The sequence below is a fragment of the Dipodomys merriami genome, unplaced genomic scaffold (assembly GCF_024711535.1).
Source record: "Dipodomys merriami isolate MVZ:Mamm:240054 unplaced genomic scaffold, mDipMer1.0.p SCAF_1, whole genome shotgun sequence".
Taxonomy (NCBI): Eukaryota; Metazoa; Chordata; class Mammalia; order Rodentia; family Heteromyidae; genus Dipodomys; species Dipodomys merriami.
In genome coordinates this window covers 54,785,341-54,808,032 of record NW_027202270.1, presented here as the reverse complement: position 1 = coordinate 54,808,032, position 22,692 = coordinate 54,785,341, and the positions used below count along the sequence as shown (strand labels likewise).

General features: G+C 36.4%; 1 protein-coding gene across 15 annotated transcripts in view; it reads right to left on the bottom strand.

The window, feature by feature from the left end:
* The window catches only part of Baz2b (bromodomain adjacent to zinc finger domain 2B), a 145,537-nt gene that overhangs the window by 108,535 nt on the left and 14,310 nt on the right, over positions 1–22,692 (bottom strand). For 14 of the 15 annotated variants that reach the window (XM_070022431.1, XM_070022456.1, XM_070022412.1 and 11 more), the window contains one exon: positions 7,189–7,335. In XM_070022431.1, the coding sequence (XP_069878532.1) occupies positions 7,189–7,333 (145 nt within the window). In that variant the 5' untranslated portion in view covers positions 7,334–7,335. Of the gene's footprint in view, positions 1–7,188; positions 7,336–9,289; positions 9,325–22,692 lie in introns of those variants that run through there. The other variant, XM_070022421.1, reaches the window with a different exon arrangement.

Below are 22,692 nucleotides of genomic sequence, written 5' to 3'. Positions count from 1 at the left end.
TTCAGTAGTCCTGAAGTTAGGCCCTCATCATTTCTCCTATACACAGATATACTTAAATATAAATATTTAAGTATAATTTACTTTTACTTAATTGTAAGCTGATGCTCAACAGGCTGCTAGAGAAATCATTTTGAAAGCAATGCTACCATAGAAAATTATCCTTTTTTGGTGAAAGTATGAAGACAATGACTACAATTTACTAGGCACCTACTGTGTCAGGTTTTATCTCACTTACCCTCATAATTTTACAAAGGAAGTATTGTTACACCACATTAAATGAGAAAAGGGTAACTTACTCACAGTCACATTGCTAAAGAAGGGACAAACCAAAATTCAATTTCAGAGCCTTTTGACTGCAGAGTTCGTATTCTTAATATTATTCTGCATAAATTCCCAATGCCATACTTAAGTTCTAAATTATGTGACCTTGACCTACTCCTCAGGTTGCCCTTTTCTTATTCCTCTGCATTTGCTAATAGAACCACTATTTTATTCAAAATAGTAATATACTTAGTTATAAACTATTTCTCTTAGTCTTTTTCAAAGCTGAGATTACCATTCACACAGTTCTGAAGAAAGAGTTGTAAATGGAAATGTATGGGTGTAGCTTCTAGGACAGCTCTTTGAAAGGAGTCCAACTGAGCTGGCATACAGCTTTAGCCTATCTATTACCCTTTCTGTCCTGGAAAAGAGTGCTTTTACATGACCTTACATATGAGCAAGAAAATCCATCTTGAATATAGAATATAAAATCAGAAGAGGCCTCAGTCTGTGATTACTCATCATAGAATTACCTATCTGTGGAAGGTTTGCTTATTTACCATAGTTTCCTATTCATAATTAAATATTAAACATAACATCTACCCTAAACTAAGACCTAATGGATCAACTTGCAATTTCCTCAACATATAGTGATTTGGCACACATATGTAAAGATCTACAATTAAGATACATATATAAATCACTGTTAAATTTTAAATGAAAACCATTCCTGCCGGGCGCTGGTAGTTCAAGCCTGTAATCCCAAAAGGCTGAGATCTGAGGATCCCAGCTCAAAGCCAAGCTAGGCAGGGAAGTCTATGAAACTCATCTCCAATTAACCGAGAACCAGAAGTGGTGCTGTGGCTCAAAGTAGTAGAGTGCTAGCAATCAGCAAAAGAGCTCAGGGACAGTGTCCAGGCCCCGAGTTCATGTCCCACAACCAACCAACAACAATGACAAAACAACCATTCTTAATGTAGTTTCAGTTAGAAAAGCTTTAAACAATTTATGGGTTCTATATATTCTGTATTTCCCTATGCTTTGTTTAGAATTATCGGCTCATAAATGGATGGAAAACCTATGGTCTATAGTACAAACTATCATTTAAAGTTCTCAAATCCCTATATATTGTACCAAATAATAATAATCTCAAATAGATTCATTCTATAAAAATAATAATTTCAAACAGATTCACTCTATAAAGTTTATTTGTAAAATTCTGCTTATATTTCATTTACTTAGCTTTTGGCTGAAACCAATATGTAGAAAAACTATTGAATATTTCTGAAACTGAGATTCAGGATAATGTACATCATCTAGCTTTTTACACAAAGGTTCCAGTGGCATAGTTTTCACATCCCTCAGGGCCCTAAAGTAAACTAATATGGCTACTTGCACCTAGATAATATGAGTCATGTAATCTGTTGATCCTTTTGTTCTTCACAGCTATCTAGTTAAGTTGTTAGCTCATATCTGTGGTTTGCCAGCTATGGTGGTAGATGCCTGACACCCCAGTACTAAAGAGGCTAAGCAGGAGGATTGTGAGTTCCAGCACAGCCTAATTGTACAGCGAAACATCATCTCAAAAACAAAACAAACATTCATGTCTTTTTTTCAACTAAGATTTTAATTTTTTGTTTTTCAGTGTCTATCTTTTATTTAACTGCTTTTGTTTATTGTGCCTACGTATTTATTGAAAGCTGGTCCGAATGTCTCTTTAGGATTAGGAAGCTTTTTAAAAATCTTTTTTGTTGCTGTTGTTGGGGGATTTATTTTTTTTTTGTTTTTGTTTTTGTTTTTTGCTTGGTCGTGGGACTTGAACTTAGGGCCTGGACACTATCCCTAAGCTTTTGTGCTCAAGGCTAGCACTCTACCATTTGGAGTCACAATTCCACTTCCAATTTTCTGGTGATTAATTGAAGATAAGACTTTCCTGCCTGGGCTAGCTTTGAACAGGGATCCTCAGATCTCAACCTCCTGAATAGCTAGGATTTTAGGCATTTTTGGCATTTTTTATTTTTTTATTGTAAAATTACTATACAGAGGGTTTACAGTTACATGAGTAAGGTAATGAGAACATTTCCTGTCCAGCATTGTTACCTCCTCCTTTGTTTTTCCCCTACAGTCCCTTCCCTCCCCACCCCCCCAACTCCTCCCAATACCTCCCCAAGTTATAAAGTTCATTTTCAACATAGTGTCTTGTACATCTCATTCTATATCTCTTGTACAATGTGTTACAAGCATTGTAACATTTTGTTACATTTAAGCATTTTATTATTTCCCTTCCCCTCCCCAAAATAGAAAAACGTATATACAATAATTTCTTAAAGAAAAATTATTCTGGGGCTGGGAAGGTGGCTCAGTGGTAGAGTGCTTGCTTTGCATGCATGAGGCCCTGGGTTCAATTCCTCAGTATCATATAAGCAAAAAAGCTGAAAGTGGCCCTCTGTCTCAAGTGGTAGAGCACTAGCCTTGAGGTGAAGAGCTGAGGGACAGCGCCCAGGCCCAGAGTTCAGGCCCCACGACCCGCAAAAAAAAGAAAAAAATAATTCTAATAAGACCAATAGCACATGACTGTTAATTGGTCTTTACTGAAGTATTTGGGTTTTTGTTTGTTGGGGCTTTTGTTAATGTAAGCTAATACAAGCTAATACAAGCTGTGTTGTAAGAAGCAATCTTCCAAGGGACTTCAAGTGTCCTTGTATATTACTGCTGAGTATTCCAAAACTTCAAGGCTCTGATCCTTTCTTACCTAGGTTATTTTTTAGGATTATACTTGGAATGATATACAATTGAAGGATGAGGCTACAGATTCCCCCTCACAAAGAGTGGGCTCACTTTCATTTACAACAAGGTGGTTTCCTTGAGCACAATGTTCCTTAGCTACATACACACATCCACTACATTGGAGGACCCACAATGCCCACATGGATGTAGACATAGGGAACTTACGTCGACATGATGTTCAGCTTGCTATCCTATAAGTACAAAGCCTCTGATCCAACGAAACACAGCTGAACATTCAAAGTTTGAAAATGAAGCTCAAATTACTCTATAGTTCAGAAGAATTTATATAGACATTATTATGAAGACGACAGAAATAAGTGCTTCTCTAAAATAAAATAATTATTTAAAACAACAGAATGACCTCAAAGAACTCATGAAACAACTGTAGAAGTTTTGGCATTTTAAGGGTAAAAATTTTGTTTTCTTCTTTACATATGTAAAAATGAGAGATCAACTTGTTTTAAAATAAAAGGATTTACCTATGGAGATTTTATGATTTTATTTGATTATTTAGTTCATGAGAGCTAGCTGCCTGGCTAGGTAAAAGGACAGAACAAGGCTGCTGGGACTAATGCCTGAACAACTAGGAACAAGAGGGAATGTTCTGCCCTTCTTGTGACCATTCTGTCACTCAAGTCTCAGGGCCCTGGGTGCACATGCTCTACCTGAACTGCTGAACACATGACCTGCCTCTCCCCTGCTTGTGAAGGGACCCTTTCCATCCTTATGAGCTACATGAATGCATGTATAGTGGTGAGGACATGACTAAAAGAATACGTTCCCAGAAGCGGAGGGAACCAATCATGAGACCTCAGGTGGTCACAGCCATCACTGGACCAATAAAATAAAAGAATATGCACCTTAAGAGGAGATAGCGGTTATGACATATATCTGATTTGTCCAAACAAAGGGATTGTGGACTCTCATTTTTTTTTTTTTGGTCAGTTGTGGGGCCTGAACTCTGGGTCTGGGTGCTATCCCTCAGCTCTCCAGCTCAAGGCTAGCGCTCTACCACTTGAGCCACAGTGCCACTTCGGGCTTTTTCTGCTTATGTGGTGCTGAGAAATGAACCCAGGGCCTCATGCACGCAAGGCAAGCGCTCTACCACTGAGCCACCTTCCCAGTCCTGGACTCCCATCTTGAAGGCCACTCACCACCTCTTATTTTCTTTCCTTCTCAAATAAATTTGTGCTATTTGCTTTAAACATTTTCCTGCCTTTCAATTCTTTAATTAGTGGAGAAAATAAATCTATCCTTAGATGGTATCAGCGAGAGTTTATCAGAAAATATCTGGGCCAAAAATAGTGAATTAAATAATGGTGAATTAAATAAGACAGGAAAACAACAGACTGAGCTTTCTCCTAAGTGGCCTGTTTGTTAGAAGGAACATAAGGTGTGGTTATTTATTGATCTACTTATATACTCTACCACTGATCTAGATGCCCAGTCTGATAGGTGTTAACACGAAGTATAACACTGTAAAAAGAAACAATCATTTTACCTAGAAAGTTAAAAAAAAACACAAAAACAAATGAGCTACGGATGTAGACTGTTAAAACCTAATGAGAAAATAAGCAATATATTTCTAAATAAACAAAAAGATGCTACGCTTTCATCAATGAAACTATCTCATTATAAAACTTCTGCACTCTTCTAAAATAGTTGAAAAGGGCTCTTTTTCTAGATTAAGGAGACATCTGATGTTGCTCAGCAATCCACCACACCCCACTCCTCTGCAACTCCCTCCATACCACCATTAACAAAGAACAGTCCATACACATAATCAGCATTGACACTGGGTAACTCCAGTGTCATTAATTCAGAATAGCAATTGAACAAAAAAAGTTTACAAAAATCTCAAGAGCTGAACTCAAGGATACTACTGAGCCCTTTAACATTAAAGCAATAGACAGTTCTTGTGCAATACTATACATGTTAAAGACTAATTCAGAAACAAATGTAAAGTCTGTAGAATAAAAGAATCCACTGAATCAATCTAACAATAAAAGAAGAAGGAAGAGGCAGTAAAGAGGCAGTAAAAGATAAAGGAAATTCTCACTGTGAAATAGCATGTAATCAATGTAAAGAATGAATAAAATGTGGACTTAACATGGAGAAAAAAAAGAGAAGAGAGTAACGAATAGAAGGACAAAGGTGCTCAATCTCTTAAACGAAGTAACCTAAAATAACCAAGCACAGCATCATTGTCCTCCCCTCTCCTTGGTACTAGTGGTATTGAGGCTTGAACTCAGGCATTATCTTTGCCAGGCAAGTGTTCTACCACCTGAGCCACATCCTCAGTCCTCACATTTTTTAGCACAAGGTATTGAAATTTTAGAATCCAGCCATCATGTTATGCATAAGAAGAATATAGACAAATTTGTTGATTACTTAATAAATAGTCTAACAGGGTACAGGAAAAGAAGGGTCATTAAAAAATGTATAATGTAACCAGGCACTGAAGGCTCAAGTCTGTAACCTTAGCTCTTGAGTGGCTGAGAATGGGAAGATCTCATTTCAAGGCCAATCAGGGCAGAAAAGTTCATGAGATCCCTTTTCAACTCATAGCTGTGTACAGTGTTATCTGCCTGTCATCCTAGTTTCATGGAAGACTGAGATCAAGAGGATGTGGTTCCAGGCCAGCCTGGGCAGAGAGCTCTATCTCAATGGAGAAATCTAGGCATGGTGCATATCCTGTCATGCTAGCTAAAACAAGAAGCTTAAAATAGAGTGAAGCTTAGTATAAGTATATATGAGATCAAGACCTCATCTCAAAAATAGCCAGTGCCAAAAAGGGCCACCTGTATGGCTTAACCATAGAGCATTTGCCTAACAACAATGAGGCCCTAAGTTCAAACCCCAGTTTTCCTCCCCTGATTCTATCATAAAGATAGATAAATAGATAGATAATTCTGTAATCACTAAGAATATTTTAGAAGTTGTCCTATGATAATATAATGCAAAATAACACCATGCTATTGTACTAATTAGAAAAACATAAATAACTAAATAATGTATATTTCACAATATGCTGGAGTATTTTGTAAGCAAACATTCTTCACTTATTCACTTCGTTCATGCAAAAAATATAAATTTAAGTACAAAAAATAAATTTTATAATTTTGTTCTGTTTATAAATATGAAATACCCCTATGATTAAAAGGGATTGAAGAATAACATGTTTCCTACATTAAACAAATGAGTTAATCAAGTTAAAAATTTTTTTTTGGCCAGGCACTAGTGGCTCAAACTCAGGAAGCTGAGACTTAGAGAACCAAGGTTCAAAGCCAACCCAGGCAGAAAAGTCTGTGAAACTCTATTTTCAATTAATCAGCAAAATGCTGGACAGGAAGTGTGGCAGAATGGTAGAATGCCAGCCAAGAAGCAAGTCAAGGAAATGTAAGGCTTAAGTTTCAAACTCGAGTACCACCAAAATAATAATAATAATAATCTGTCTATGTATTTGTGAACAAACTGGAGGAGTGGAATATGTGAAGGCCATTTCAAATACTGGAAGCCAGTTTGGGGCAAAGGATTAATAGAACTGATTTCTAATCTTACCATTGAGGAATATTTCTCTATCCTCTTACTGCCTGTGATTTAAAAAGATTGTGCACTTACTAATTGGTTAACTAAGTGGTAAAACAAGTTAAAGGAAACTCCCAGACAGAATTCCAAATAATCACAGAAAGTGCAGAATAATGGTGTTACCTCAGAGTAAAATAAAATAAAGGCCAGACATTTAACACAATGAGTTTTTAAAATTATGTGTGTGTGTGTGTGTGTGTGTGTATACCCGTGTGTACATGCGTGCATACATGGACCAGTCCTGGGGCCTGAACTCAAAGTCTGGGTGCTATCTCTGAGCTTTTATGCTCAAAGCTAGTGCTCTATCACTTGAGCCACAGCTTTACTTCTCACTTTTGGGTACTTAATTGGAGATATTTCCTGCCTGGGTTGGCTTTGAACCACAATGCTCAGATCTCAGCCTATTGCATTGCTATGATTACAGGCATAAGCCATTGGTGCCGGCCAACATAGTAACTTTTCCAGGGACCAATGGAACCCACAGAATATTTTATTATATGCTTAACACTATAAATGAAAATGACTGAAAATGAGTTAATAAGTAGAACTCACCACATGGGTTGATTGTAGGGCTAAGCGAAGCAGCTCCAGTGGAAAGGCCACCCTTAGAAATTGCCGAAGCCACAGAAGGGGTGGAAGAGGAAGTTGGTGTAGTAGAGGAGGCTGTTGAGGATGGCAACCGTTCTCCAGACTCCATATCTGAGAGGGGAAAATGGCAATATTCAGAATGAAACAATTTTTCAAAAGAATTAGACATAGTTAGATGTCTTGCTTTAAATACAGATGTGTATATAAGACATATAAATATTAGAGATATACATTTTTTAGAAAAATAACATATGGACAAAAAAATACATCTATGTCTTGAAAATGGTAATGTTCCTGCTGAAGGTCATGTTGAGGCTTATTTCTGTAATAGGTCCTTAAGTGGGACTGTGAAGTCTTTCTTGGGGGACTGAGCAGGAGTGAGTGAGTTCTCACATCTTTGGAAAAGAATTAGCTCTTCAGAAAAGAGAAAGTAGATAAAGAGAAGCCACCAAAAGTGGTCAGCTCTTCTTATCTAAAACTTGAGCTAAATAAACATTTTCTTACTCATCCAATCTTAGGTATTCTTTCAGAATAACAGAAAATGATTTTATTTTTGAAAATAGCCTCACCCACGCTGATCTCAAATTTGTGAGATCTTCCCCTCTCAGTCCCACAAGTGGGACTATGGGCAAGTTCTCTTATACTGAGTTTGAATTAAGTTTAAGTATTCTAGATACTTTTAATAGTTTTTTACGTTCAAAATTTTAAGTAGTTTGAATACACTAATTTTACATAAATGTATAAGGCCATAAGCTTAGGTAAATTAATGTTATATTTGTATTCTTCCTAAAATACCTCATCCTCTTTAAATTACCAAAGGATAATGATGATGATGATGTTTATTATAACTATATTTTATGGCACTGATACTTGAACTTAAGAATCTTATACTTGCTAGGTCAGTAGCTCTATAATGTGAGCTTTTTTCTTTGATTATTTTTAGATAGGGTCCTGCTTTTTTTGTCCAGGATCAGCCTCAGACCATGCCACCCCTACCTTCCACCATATAGTATCTTAAACAATCAAGAAAATTTCATGAGCCAAGTGCAGTAAGTAGCACACACCTATAATCCTTGATACCTGGCAGGCTGAAGTGGAAAGCTCATGAGTTAGAGGCCAGCGTTGGTAATAATGTAAAGTGACTCTGTCCAAATAGAAAGGAAGTTAGGAAAGGAGAGGAGAGGGGAAGGGAGGAAAAGGGAGGGGAGGAAAGAGGACAGAAAGGAAGAGAAGGGAAGAGAAGTAAAAGAAAAGAAGGAAAGGGGAGGAGGAAGGGAGGAAAGGAAGAAAGGAAATAATTTAACAATCCACTCTAACTCTTGCTACCCTACACTGAAGGAAATCTTAAAGTCAAATACTGCTTTCACGTTTTGTTTACTACTATTCTCTGGTAAAAGGCTGAAGACAGGCATTCACCTGAAGTTAAGGCTGATTTGTAAGTGTGAATAATCCATAAACAATGATTGGCTTACCACAATCTAAGAACAGGCTTTTTTGTTGTTGTTGTTGGTCATGGGGGCTGAACTATGGGCCTGGGCATTGTCCCTCAGCTCTTCAGATCAAGGCTAGCACTCTACCACTTGAGCCACAGTGCCACTTCCAGCTTTTTTCTGCTTATGTGGTGCTGAGGAATCAAATCCAGGGCCTCATGCATGAGGGGCAAGCACTCTACCACTGAGCGAACTTCCCAGCCCAAGAAAGGCTTTTTTAAAGCAATTTATCAAAGGGATAACAAAAGTAGGAGGTGACAAATTTAGTAGAAACAAGATTATTTACATAATCTAAAGTTCTTCTCCAGAATGCTTATTAAATACAAATTGAGAAAGGTACCTTTACAGAGTACAAACTGCATCATTTAAAATTAAATGGAATGTCATCTTGATATCTCAAGAAGAGGATGTCAACTCTATGGTATTCTTTGCAATAACACAAAACTTCAGTTGAACCATGATACACACAAATTGGAAGACTACATATAAAGTAAATGACTAGCATTCATCAACAGTATGATACTTATAAAGAACAGGAAGGCCTGAGAACCAAAAGAAGAAGACTAAATAAATACCATTAAAAATAGGGCACAGTATCTGAGGTTGGACTCTAGAACAGAAAAAAATATATTAGAGGCTGAACAGGTAAAATTCATTTATGGTCTATAGTTTAGTTAATGTCCTTATTCACACACTAATTTCCTGATATCAGTAATTCTGATTCCACTTTTGAAAGGAAGGAAGGGAAGGAGGTAGGAGGAAAAGAGGAAGGAAGGCAAAAGGAAGGAAAGGGAAGGAAGGAAGAAAAGCAAGAAGTGAGGGCCAGAGGAAGGGAAAGAAACCAGTTTGAGTAAAAGAACACAACTAAAAGTTAACATACAATAATGTGAAAAAGGTTTTGTTATGAACAATGAGAGAAAATGTGCAGAAGATCAGGGACTAAATTAATTATAGATGTTTCCTATGACTTAAACAATTAGATCTAAAACAAGGGTAATCGTATAAATATCTGTCTCATAATGAGCATTTTGGAAATATTTTTAATTTTCACAACTGTGATTTGTACTGAAAACACTGAGAAATCAGAGACTAAATATGTTATTAAATACCTTACAATGCACAAGATATTATCCTCCCAAAGAATGATGAAAATGGCAGGCCACAATTTTTCCCTACATGATTTTATGTGCTGCATAAAATTTCACTGAACAATTGTTAAAGATAACAGTGTTCAAACATCAATACTGTATATCAAATATTCTTTTTTGTGTAATCACAGAGTTTATAATTCTGACAGCTGGTAGGTATAGATCTGAACAGATACAAATAAGGAAGGATAGGATATGTTGGCAAAGAAATATAAACATGATTAGCTCCTTGTGTTTCAGCAGCATTAACATTTTAGTATTAAAAATATATCTGAAGAACCAGCACTGGTGGCTCATGCCCCTGTAATTCTAGCTACTCAGGGGGCTGATATCTGAGGATAGCAGTTCAAAGCCAGCCCTGATAGGAAAGGCTGTGAGACTCTTACCTACAATAAACCACTCAAAAACCCAGAAGTAGTTGTGTGGCTCAAGTGGTAGAGTGCTAGCCTTGAGCTGAAGAGCTGAGGAGCAGTGCAGAGGCCCAGAGTTCAAGCCCCATGACCGACCTCCCCCCCAAAAAAATATCTATATATCTATATATGTGATGTTCAGGATGTAGCTCAGTGATAGAGCCCCGTACTCGTATATGTGGAGCTCTGGCTTAAATCAGGTATAGTAGCCTATACCTGTAGTCTCAGCTATTTGGAAGCAACTACATAAGCCTAAGAGTTCCAGGCCAACCTGAGCAGTATAGGGAATCCCCCATTTCTTATTGATTTTTTTAAAAATGAGAACAAGCTAGAAACAGTTTTCCAATGAAGATTTTTCTTAAAGAATGATATCATCTGTTAACAACACTGAAAGTTCCCTGTGAGGGTTCATAAAAGTACAAAATCAGATTCAGTGGAGCCTTTTATACAGATTATATACATTAGGACCCATTACATACATTTTTAATACAATGTAACCTAAAATGAAATATAGTAACATGAAGGTATATCATCTGATAGTCACAATGTTGCTTTTTTTGGCTTAATAGAACCTCTAACCTCTATAGTTATATTCATTTACTATTTTCTAAAAGTTATGACAAAGACTTTCATACAACTATTTCTTTTCTTTTTCCTTTTCTTTTGTTGGTTGTGGGGTTGAACTCTGGGCCTGGATGTTGTCCCTGAACTCTTCAGCTCAAGCAAACGCTCTACCACTTGAGTTACAGCACCACTTCTGGTTTTCTGGTGGCTAATTGCAGATAAAAGTCTCACGAACTTTCCTGCCAGGCTGGCTTTGAACTGTGATTCTCAGATCTCAGATCTCAGCCTCCTGAGTAGCTAGGATTACAGGCATGAGCCACCAGTGCCCAGCTATATAGCTATTTCTTTAGATCACTTTCTAGGCAAATATTTGGACCAATATACCTTAAGATATTAAGTAGCAAAACAAAACAAACCAACAAAACAAACACAACAAGCAAGTAACAACCAAAATGTTTCTGTTAAGGGACTCTAGAAAATAGAAGATGAGACACACAATCTATTAGACAGCAGTTAAAATTATTCTGAGTATGTTTATAGATAATTACTCTAACATTTTATAGGTATTCACTCACATTTTCAGAATATCATTTAAAGAAATTAAGTATATTCCAGTTTAAATAAAATGGATTGATCTCTCTTTTCACTGGACACATTGTAACAACTGAAAGCAGTCAATTGCTTACATTTTCAAACACAAGCTACCAGCAATCACCAAGAGCCATCTGGAGCTGTCAGGTACTTAAACTGATTTTGCTGAAAAGCACTGACTCCTTATTTGGGTGCACCAACTAACTAAAAGCAGGAAAAAGCTTGGCATCCCTGTTCCATTTTGAATGTGTCTTTGTTCTAGGTCATTTTCTCTCTGCTCACTCTGCAATCAATCACCTAGGGATATGGGCAAGACAGGACTTAACCAACATCATGTTTACAAGAAGGGATGGAGGACACTGAACCAAGGAAGAAAACATGTAAGCCAGAGCACAGCAATAACAACGTCTCCAGAACCTGCCCCAAACAAGGATGGAAATAATGAGCACTAAGCCATGTATCAACCATGACTATTTAATAAGCATGCGTACCTCTCTCCCACAGCTCCCAGTTCTTTATCTATCTAAAATTACAGCTTATATCTGTATCCCAAAGACAGCTGACCATGTGGTGTCCTGTCTTCCCATGACATGCCCATGCCCTGTAGTAAACATCTTTTCTCTGTTTTTCACCATTATCATCTCTTCATTTGGCAAACAGGGGTAAGTGAGCAAACCGGACATTTGAAAGCCCAGGAGTATGGGCCTGGGGCCTAAAACTTTAATTTCTGAACAAGTCTCAATCTCCCCTAAATACTTATGTGAGTTTCCTTATGTGAGAAATGACGGGATTGAATTAAAAGTAGCTGTCAAGTCCCAATCTGAGTGCTACAAACTTGGTAGTTTAAAAAACAAACAACCCTCCAAACAAACAAATCATACATGAAATTCACATTGACTGAAACACTTAACAATGCCATCTTTTTTTTCTGTATAATTTTGATTTTTGTCTCTTTTGGCCTTTATTCAATCTCTAAATGGATACCCCTTTTGATGAAAGATTTCTGGTAAAGCTTTAAAAAATTTACTCTTGAGATTTCCAGAAATCTAGTGATGAGAAAATAATACGAGAAAAGCACTGGTTTTCATATTGTTTAAATAAATAATCTATTCAAAGTATATCTTTTTCCAAAGGATTAAGTTTTCCTTCAAAATGAGAAATAGATGTACAGAATATTATGGGAAGATTAACAGACATATGTCACGAGCCATTAGTATATTCTATGAATTTTAATATTGACTAAGAATTTCTGACAAGAATACAAAGGTTAGAAATATAATGAGAGATGATATATAGTTAGCTGATCCTTTCACGGACAAATGCATGAAGCTCTAAAGAATAAGCAAAAGATGAGCCTTGAGCTGAATTGTTCAGGGACAGGTCCCAGGGAGAGAGAGAGAGAGAGAGAGGCTGAATTGTTCAGGGACAGGTCCCAGGGAGAGAGAGAGAGAGAGAGAGAGAGAGAGAGAGAGAGAGAGAGAGAGAGAGAGAGAGAGAGAGAGAGAGAGAGAGAGAGAGAGAGAGAGAGAGTTTCTAACATATTTATAAGATTATGTCTTTGTTGCCTTGTATGTCCCTCCCCCATGGTACAATCCCTGCTTTCACTATATATGATATTGGTATATGTGGAAGGGAAGGGAAAAAACAAATTGTTAAAACAAGAATACAGGAGGACCCATTGCAACAATGAGATGTACAAGTCGTTATGTCAAAAAACGAACTTTACAAGTTTGGTGGGGGGATGGGGGGGAGAGGATATGAAGGGATGGGAAGGGGAAACAAAGCAGGAGGCTACAATGCTTGATAAGAAATGTAGTCATTATCTTACCCATGTAATTGTAACCCCTCTTTACAGTATTTTCACAATAAAAATATATTTTAAAAAAAGAATAAGCAAAAGATTTAGAGCTTTGTGTAATTAAAAAACAAATATAGATTTAATTGAATTATTTAACATAGTTCTGGAAAACAAAGGATGTATAACATACCAAACAAAGCACAGTATCAAATAAAAACATTACTATATGTGAAATACATGCATACACTCAGAAGCCTAGAATCTAAGTACTACATGTCCAATAAACTAGCACAGACTATACTAGTCTATTATTTTATACCATATTATTTAATATATTTTTTGCTTTCACAATTTCTTATTTTTATTAATTTATTTTTATTGTGAAAATACTGTACAGAGGGGTTACAATTACATAGGCAAGGTAATGAATGCATTTCTTATCAAGCATTGTTGCTTCCTCCTTTGTTTCCCCTTCCCATCCCTTTCCATCTTCCCCCCCACCCCCCTTTCCCTCCTCATGCCAAAGTTGTAAAGTTCATTTTCGATATAACATCTTGTACATCTCATTGTTGCAATGGGTCCACCTGTATCCCTATTTAAACAATTTGTTTTTTCCCTTCCCCTCCACAAATTATACCAACATCAAATATAGTATAAACAGGGGTTGTACTGTGGGGGAGGGACATACAAAGCAACAAAGAAATATCTTATAAATATGTTAGACACAATAGCAAGAAAGAAAAAAAACATTTGTGTCCTTAACTTGGGGTTTATATATTATTTTATAGTATTTGTTTTATGTATTATTTTATTATATTGGATATAAAATATATGTACATATATTTGGGAGGAGTGCCAGTCCTGGAGCTTGAATTTAGGGGACTGAGCCCTGTCCCTGAGCTTCAGTTTAGCCTTAGCCTATTTCCAGCTTTTTTTGGGGGAGGGGGGCAGAGGGGAGTATTTAATTGGAGATAAAAGTCTCACAGACTTTATTGCCTCGGCCAGTTTTGAAAAACTATAGATCTTAGCCTTCTGAGTAGCTAAGATAACAGGTGTGAGCCACTAGTGCCTGATTCCTAATATATTTTCTGTATTAAAATTCCATACTAGATAGATTATGTTTGAAGAAAGAGTCCCACTGCTTTTAAAAAGTTTGCAAACTATTTAAATCATGTATATAGTAGAAATCTGTCTCACTGAAGTTCTTAATAACACGGCCATCTGTCCAATCCCATTTACTGACTTCAAATCTGAGTCCTCACCTTCAAGAAAAGTCACTTTCACTGTTCTTCAGTTTTTAAGTTATAATTTCAAGCCACTGTACAAGTTATCTTCAAATTAAATCTTATTCCCCATGGAGGATGTCTTCCTAATTCTGCATTCCAAATGCTGAGATCCTGACAGGTCCAGTGAATCATACACTAGCTGAGGTTGTAAGTGGTGCTCCCTACTTCTTCCTTTTCAATCTCCCCATGGATGCTCACATGTCTCTCTTTTCTGACTTCTATTTTCATTTTTATTAAAAGAGTAAAGAAAAAATGAATAGCAAAATAAGGTAACTAGAGAATAGACTACTTACCTGTACTGACATTAAAGGTCTTTAGCTGTGGGGAGTAAGGAGGAATTTAAAACTCTATAGTAATCCATTTATCTACTGAGGGGCATCTGGGTTGGTTCCATATCTTAACAATGGTAAATAATGCTGCAATGAACATGGCTGTGCTGGTAGCTTTAGTATGGCCTTGTTTGTGGTCATTTGGGTAAATGCCCAAAACTGGGATTGCTGGGTCATAGAAGGGGCTCTATGTTTAGTCTTTTGAGGAACCTCCACACTGGATGAACAAGTTTACACTCCCACTAACAGTGTAGCATTCCCTTTTGGCCACATCCCTTCCAGCATCTGTTGTTATTAGATGTCTTGATAATGGCCATTCTAACTGGGGTAGGGTGGAATCTCAATGTTGCTTTGATTTTCAGTTCTTTTATGGCCAGAGATGTTGAGCATTTCTTCATGTGTCTATTGGTCATTCTTATTCCACTTCAAAGAAATCTCTCTTTTAGTCTTTAGCCTTCTTATTAATGGGGTGGTTGTTTCTGTGAGAATTTGCTTTTGGGAGATTTAATTTTTTGAGTTCTAAGTACATTTTAGATATAAGACCCTTGTCTCTTGTATGGCTAGTGAAGATCTCCCAATCTGTGGGCTTTCTATTTATCTTAACTAGCTATGTCCTTTGCCATGCAGAAGCTCTGCAGTTTAATGCATTCCCATTTGTACAACCTTTCTTTGATTTGTTGTGTTTCTGGGTCTTTATTAAGAAAATTTCGACCTGTGCCAAGGAGCCATAGTGTTTCTCCAATTCCTTCCTGTAATGTTTTCAGGGTATCTGCTTTTACCTTGAGGTCTCTGATCCATTGGAAATTGATTCTGGCACAAGGTGATACATAAGAATCTAACTTTAGTTTTTACAGGTATTTAACCAATATAGAAAAGATATGGAACCAACCCAGCTGCCCTTCAGTAGATGAATGGATCGAGAAAATTTGGTATATGTACACAATGGAATTCTATGCTTCTATCAGAAAGCATGATATCACCTCATTTGTAAGGAAATGGAAAGACTTGGAAAAAATCATATTAAGTGAAGTAAGCCAGACCCAAAGAAACATAGATCCCATGGTTTCCTTCATTTGTAATAATTAGTATATGTCTAGCATAGTCCTAGCAGATTATAGCAAAATAGCTCAATAGCTATGTACATATGACCATATAAGATGATGCTAAGTGAAATGAACTTCAAGATAAGGATATAAGAGGTTTTTCTTTGTTGTTGTTTTTAATGTACTATGTGATTTCTTTTTTTCTTTCTAGTTTTTTTCTCCCCTTATGGTTTATCCCCTGTCGTCACTGTATTTGATTTTGGTACCCTGGGTATTGTACATATGTTAATCTGAATTAGGGAAGGAAAGGGGAATAACAAAATGGTGAGACAAGGGACCAAGGGTGAACCATTACAACAGCAATACTCACAAGACAGTATGTTGGAAATTGAACTTTATAACTTGGGGAGGGGGGATTATAGGGGAGGAAAAATAGGAGAAAAAAGAGGGAGTGGGTAATAAGTTCACCAAGAAATGTATCCACTATCTTAAGTATATAACTGTAACCCCTCTGTACATCACCTTGAAAGTTAAATTAAAAAAAACAACAACAACAAATCTCTGTAGTAAAATGGTTTTCCCCTGACAAACACTAAAAGCCAAAAGAATTGTAACCATCTTGCAATCGTTACAAAGCTATGTTCAATCTTAAAAGAATGGAGAAAGAGGCTTTTTAATTTCCTCAAATGTATAAGTAATGATATTCAAAGCATAAATCAAACGCTTGCACTTTCCTACTTAAATCCTTCAGTAACATTGCAGTTACATTTAGGACAAAAATATGAAAATCACTGACAGGTCCACAAAGCCCCTCTGTTTATTTCTTCAGCATCATGGATAGTAAAGATGTATGTGGACTCTTTTAATAGCTTAGTATTTTTGGCCAATGAGCTAAATATATAAGAGGCACTGTAAAAACATAATCATAACTATAATAATAATCAAAACAATAATTATTTTCCTTAACATATTTACCAATTAGCTTTAAAAATAACTTGAGAAAAGCTAGTTTGTGGTAGCAGGGATGTACACCAGGGATTTATGAATGTTAGACCAGCATCCTACCACTGAGATATATCCTCAAGACCCTAAAAACACTAAGCTTAAGTCCTTACCCTTCTGATTTTTTTGCTTTTATAACTGTAGTCTTTTGATGAATTAGTACTACACTCATCAAATTTCCAGGGAAGCAATTTTAGTAATATTGCTTAATTACTAACATAAATAAATTAAATTGATAACAATCTAGATATACTTAAAAAAAAAGACAGTTCAAAAGCAACCAGTGCAAAGTTATCTATAGGACCAAACCAAAAATACAATAAATGCTTGATTGGGAGAACAATTTTTTCTCTATTATTTTCTATATATATGACATAGAACATAGATGTAAGCATATGTGTGCATGTGTATGCATGCTTGCAGGGGCAGGCCAGACAATTGTGGCTCATGCCTGTAAGCCTACCTAGGAATTTAAGATGTGAAGACTGAGATTCAAAGCTAACCCAGGCAGGCAAATCAGTTCTTATCTTCACTTAACCAGCAAAAGCCAGAAGTAGAGGTAGCTCAAGTGGTAAAGCACCAGCCTTGAGTGAAAAAGCCAAGTGAGAGCTGGAGGCAATGAGCTCAAGCCTTAAAAAATAAAAGCCAGATGCTGGTGGCTCACCCCTGTAATCCTAGCTACTCAGAAGGCTATGATCTGAGGATTACAGTTCCAAGCTAGCTGGGGAAGAAAACTCCCTGTGAGATGCTGATCTCCAATTAACCGCACAAAAACTCGAAGTGGCACTATGGCTCAAAGTGGTAGAACGCTAGCCTTGAGCAAAAGAGCTCAGAGACAGCACCCATGCTCTAAGTGTAAGCCCAATGACCAGCAAAGATAAATAAATAATAAAACAGGTGAATGTGTGTCTTAAGTGATAAGAATACCTGCCTAGCAAGCACAAGGCTCTAAGTTTGAACCCCAGTACCTAAGAAAAAAAGGGTTATTCCAGAGTATACAAATAGTAATGGAAATTTCCAGAACTCATGGAAATTTGCCAGTATGGGGGTAGAACTAACCAAACTAAACCATAATAGAAATCAAAATCATGTAATATGATTGTTGCTAGTCATAGCTACTTAGTATTATCAAACTTAGCTTCTTCATTGTTTTCTTACCTGACTTGTCATCTAAGTGTTGTTTTTCACCCCATTAACTAATCTTCTGGAAAAGTCATTATGATAGCATATACTTTCCCATATTAACAACAGGCTTAGCCGGGCGCTGGTGGCTCACGCCTGTAATCCTAGCTACTCAGGAGGCTGAGATCTGAGGATCGCGGTTCAAAGCCAGCCCAGGCAGGACAGACCGTGAGACTCCTATCTCCAATAAACCACCAGAAAACCGGAAATGGCGCTGTAGCTCAAGTGGTAGAGCACTCGCCTTGAGCTGAAGAGCTGAGGGGCAGCGCCCAGGCCCAGAGTTCAAGCCCCACAACCGACAAACAAACAAACAAACAAACAGGCTTAAGCCCATGCTCCTTAGGCTGACTTTAAGATCTCTTCTCAAAGCTTGCTGTTCCACTTAGTTTGGAGTCATGCCCTCTCACTAAGACATGCAGAAGTGTCCTGGACACTCAAAATTTTCAGTGTTAACAATAGTCATGATCATCTGGCTCATTCACTTACACACACCTTCTCAAATCTTTGTGTTATTTTCCTATACTATTCCTCTCCTTTCAATGTTTTCTAGTCCTATCCCATACACACATTAAAAATTTTCCTTGTTCTTCAAACCACAGGACTAAATGATATCCTAATACTGTATGTGGAAATACTCAACCTAAAAGTCACTGTTCCCAAATCTTCCATACTATGATTACTGAAAATCTGAAGAAGTCAAAGTTTCAAAGGCTACCTTTCAATCCTTGCTTACTTTCATCATTCTTTCATTCTGATTGCAATTATGAACCTCCATAAATTTGCCTAACAGTAAGCATACAGGAGAATAAATCATGACATTATCTTATGTTTCCCAAAGCCTTAGGGGAGCATTTACCCCAAAACAGTTGTTTATTAAGTATTTGTTGAATAAATGAAAATGTGCATTATTTATGTGACTTAATCCATCCTACGTAGAATGCAAAAAATATGGCAAGCAAATAACAATACTATAACTATCAATTAATAAAAATCTTTATATAGGAGCTAGTATTCTTACAAATCAAAATGATCACAGATTCGAACTTTCAAAGAAAATAATTTAATAAAAATAATTGAGTGTGTGTGTGTGTGTGTGTGTGTGTTGTGTGTGTGTGTTGTGTGTGTGTGTTGAGCCTGAGGCTTAAACCTAGGACTTGTGTGTTGTCTAGATTTTATGTTGCTCAGGCTGGTGCTCCACAGCTGCAGCCCTGACTAGCTTCTAACCATGATCCTCAGATCTCAGCCTTCTAAGTAGCTAGGATCAGGTGTCAGCCACTGGCACCCAACTGAATTTCACTTTTTTTTTTTTGGGTCCAGTCATGGGGCCTGAACTCTGGGCCTGGGCGCGCTGTCCCTCAGCTCTTCAGCTCAAGACTAACACTCTACCACTTGAGCCACAGCACCACTTCCAGCTTTTTTTTCTTTTTGCTTATGTGGTGCTGAGGAATTGAACCCAGGGCCTCATGCATGCAAGGCATATGCTCTACCACTGAGCCACCTTCCCAACCCCCGAATTTCACTTTTTTTAATGACAAAGTTCATAACAACATATTCAATTCAAAGTCAAACCTAGAGAATTTTTATTATAGTTTATCAATTTTTATATCTATAAACTTTATTTTTAATCTATAAGAAAATTGCAAATTTGGGTACTAATCTACAGTAATCTCATTTCTTGATATTTTTAGTGCCCAATACAGAATCACTAATTTAGTGATTGACATTTAGTGTTGACAATAGTAACACTAACACAAATACAGTTCTTTGGATTCTCAGAATATATTCCAAAAGAGATATATAATCCAATCCCAACATTTAGAAGTTATTTTAAGTAGTTCTTCTCTGTGTGGTTATCAAGGATAATACTCTACCACCAAAGCCACAGTTCCACTTCTGGCTTTTAGTTGGAGATAATTAATTAAGAGACAAAAGTCTCATGAATTTCCTTGCCTAGAAAGACTTCAAACTGCAATAGTCATATCTCAGTCTCCTGAGTAGATAGGACTACAGCTGTGTGTCCAGATTTATTCTATTATTTAAGGACAGCGTTCAACTGGACAACTTTTTTGCATGTGCCCATCCTGCAACTTGAACTCAGGACCTGGGTGACCTTGAACTTTTGTGTTCAAGACTCACACTCTAACACTTGAGGCATAGCTTTCTGCTTTTTTTTTTTTGGTGACTAATTGGAGATAAGAGTCTCAAGAACTTTTCTTCCTGGACTTTCTCTGAATAGTGATCCTCAGTTCGCAATCCAAGTTGCTAAGATTACAGGTGTGAGCCACTGGTGCCTGGCTAACAAACAATTTTGATAAACCAAAATTTAATGTCTCGAAAGCAATATATAAATCTGCACTGTCCAACAGTGTCTAGTAATCATGTATATAGTTAAATTTAAACTAAAATGGTAAAGTTTTAGTTTAATAATCACATCATTTATCCAGAAAATTCTCTTGTAAAGCACTGATCTAAATGATAATACTTTTTGCTCAGACGTAGAAATGTTCGTGCTTAGTGAGGAAGCCTTTTACAAATGGAGTAACTAGACTGTTAAAACTGATAAAACATGACTTGGCAACTTTAGAGCTGAAATGAGGTTACCTGAATCAGAAGCTAGCTATGAAGAAACAAACTGTCATCTTGCTGTATACTCTTCACTGGGTATATTTATTTCAATCCAGAAGTACTGAGAATTTCTTTAACTGGAGATTATTTGAGTTACAGTTTAGCTTTGTTGTATTTTTTGAAATATTCACTTAACCTAATCACTAAGATAGCCTCAAATAATCCACATCACTTATCAAAAAATGCCTATTACAAAAGCATTCTTTTTCCTTTTTTTTTGCCACAATGTAGATTCTATTGTTATCTACAGCAATCAATATATATTGTACAACCACCTCAGCGTATTTAAAGAGAAGGAATTTAATAGTAAAACAAAGTGCTGATGGCATTCTCTACAGAGACTGTTCAAGAGTTAAAAGAAGTTAAAGCAGTGGTTCTATATTAGAACTCACATCAGAATTTGAGAAGAACCTATTATTCAGTGGGCAAAGCAAAGATAATTAAGATATAGGGAAACACTGGCTATTTAATCTAGTACTACTAACAACCCTAAGCCTTTTCTAGTTATTAATCTGTAGTCTCAGAGCAGTATGCCAAAAAGTTGATCATAACCAATTAGAGGTCATGAAAAACACACAGTATTATCCTAAAGATTTAAAGATATAATGAAAAACACTGATCTAACTGGCTTTCCTAGTAATGTTTACTTTTTTGGCCACCTATAAAAATTTTTGGTTAATAATGATCAATAGGCTAATGATATTGTGAATGCAACTATTTTATAACACAATATAAAATATGTGTTTCTATTTATGGCAAACAAAATAACTATTCAAGGGATGTCTTCTATTGTTTCTAGTACTGATTTTAGTTGGACTTTAAATAAAGGTCATCAATGTAGCTAAAATAACCTGTACCTCTGGCCATAAAGCCACTACAACTATGGTAAATAAAGTTATACCAAAATAATTATATAGTGAATAATCAAAATGATCAATTATAACTTCTATTGTAGTATATGTTTAAATAAGAAAATATAGAAGGACTTTAAAATCTTCAATCATACTAGCTGTTATATTTCTATACACATGCTTTCTACTATTTATACACATACACGAATACATAGGTACATGCATGTTTACATATACATACATACACGTTGCTATTACTATACTGGCAGAATCCAATTGTTTGTACATATTACATGGATGTGAGAGCAATTGAACAAAACTCAAAATGCCAATAGAGTTTATAAGCATATCCTCTTAAAAGTGCAGTCTATGACAAAACCAAACAAAACAAAAAAGCAGCATATTAAATTAGCTGAGCACCTGGTAGCCTTGTAAATGCTAGTTGTTCCCTGTATATGCTCAGCAAATTAAGGATACATCAGTAATTTTATTCAGTTACTTCAAATGATATTTATTTATTTATTTATTTTTGCCTTTCTGGGAATTAAATATAAGGAGGTAAACAGATAAAGAGTTTTGGAGAGAGGCAGAAAAACTGATAAAATACCAGGGAAAAACAGGAAGGAAAAAGTTACCCCTTTATACACTTCTCTCCAGGAGATAGGAAGAACCATGACATAGGTTTTCCCTGTCCTTCACTCATGTTTCATCCTTACAGACAAGCTAATTCAGCAAGAAAGACTCTTGCTGTTCACAGAACCTTAATAGTGAGCCATATGACCCCACCCTGTGAGACAAAGCTGACTGAAAAAGGGGGACTGATTGCAGCTTAGTGGCAGTGTGCTCAGCAGGAAACATAATATCAGAGGTCACCCACCTCTAAAAGCAAAGAAACAACTGAAACAGACTCATAGAAACAATGGCTGACCAGAAATCTATCAATTTCATTTGCCTCTAAAATATGCTATGAACATATGACTTTTTCTTTTCTTCCTTCCTTCCTTCCTTCTTTTCTTCCTTCCTTTTCTCTTTCTTTCTCTTTCCTTCTCTTTCTTCCTTTTCTCTCTCTTTCTTTCTCTGTACTTCTCTTTCTTTCTTCTTTCTTTCTTTCTTTCTTTCTTTCTTTCTTTCTTTCTTTCTTTTTGGTGC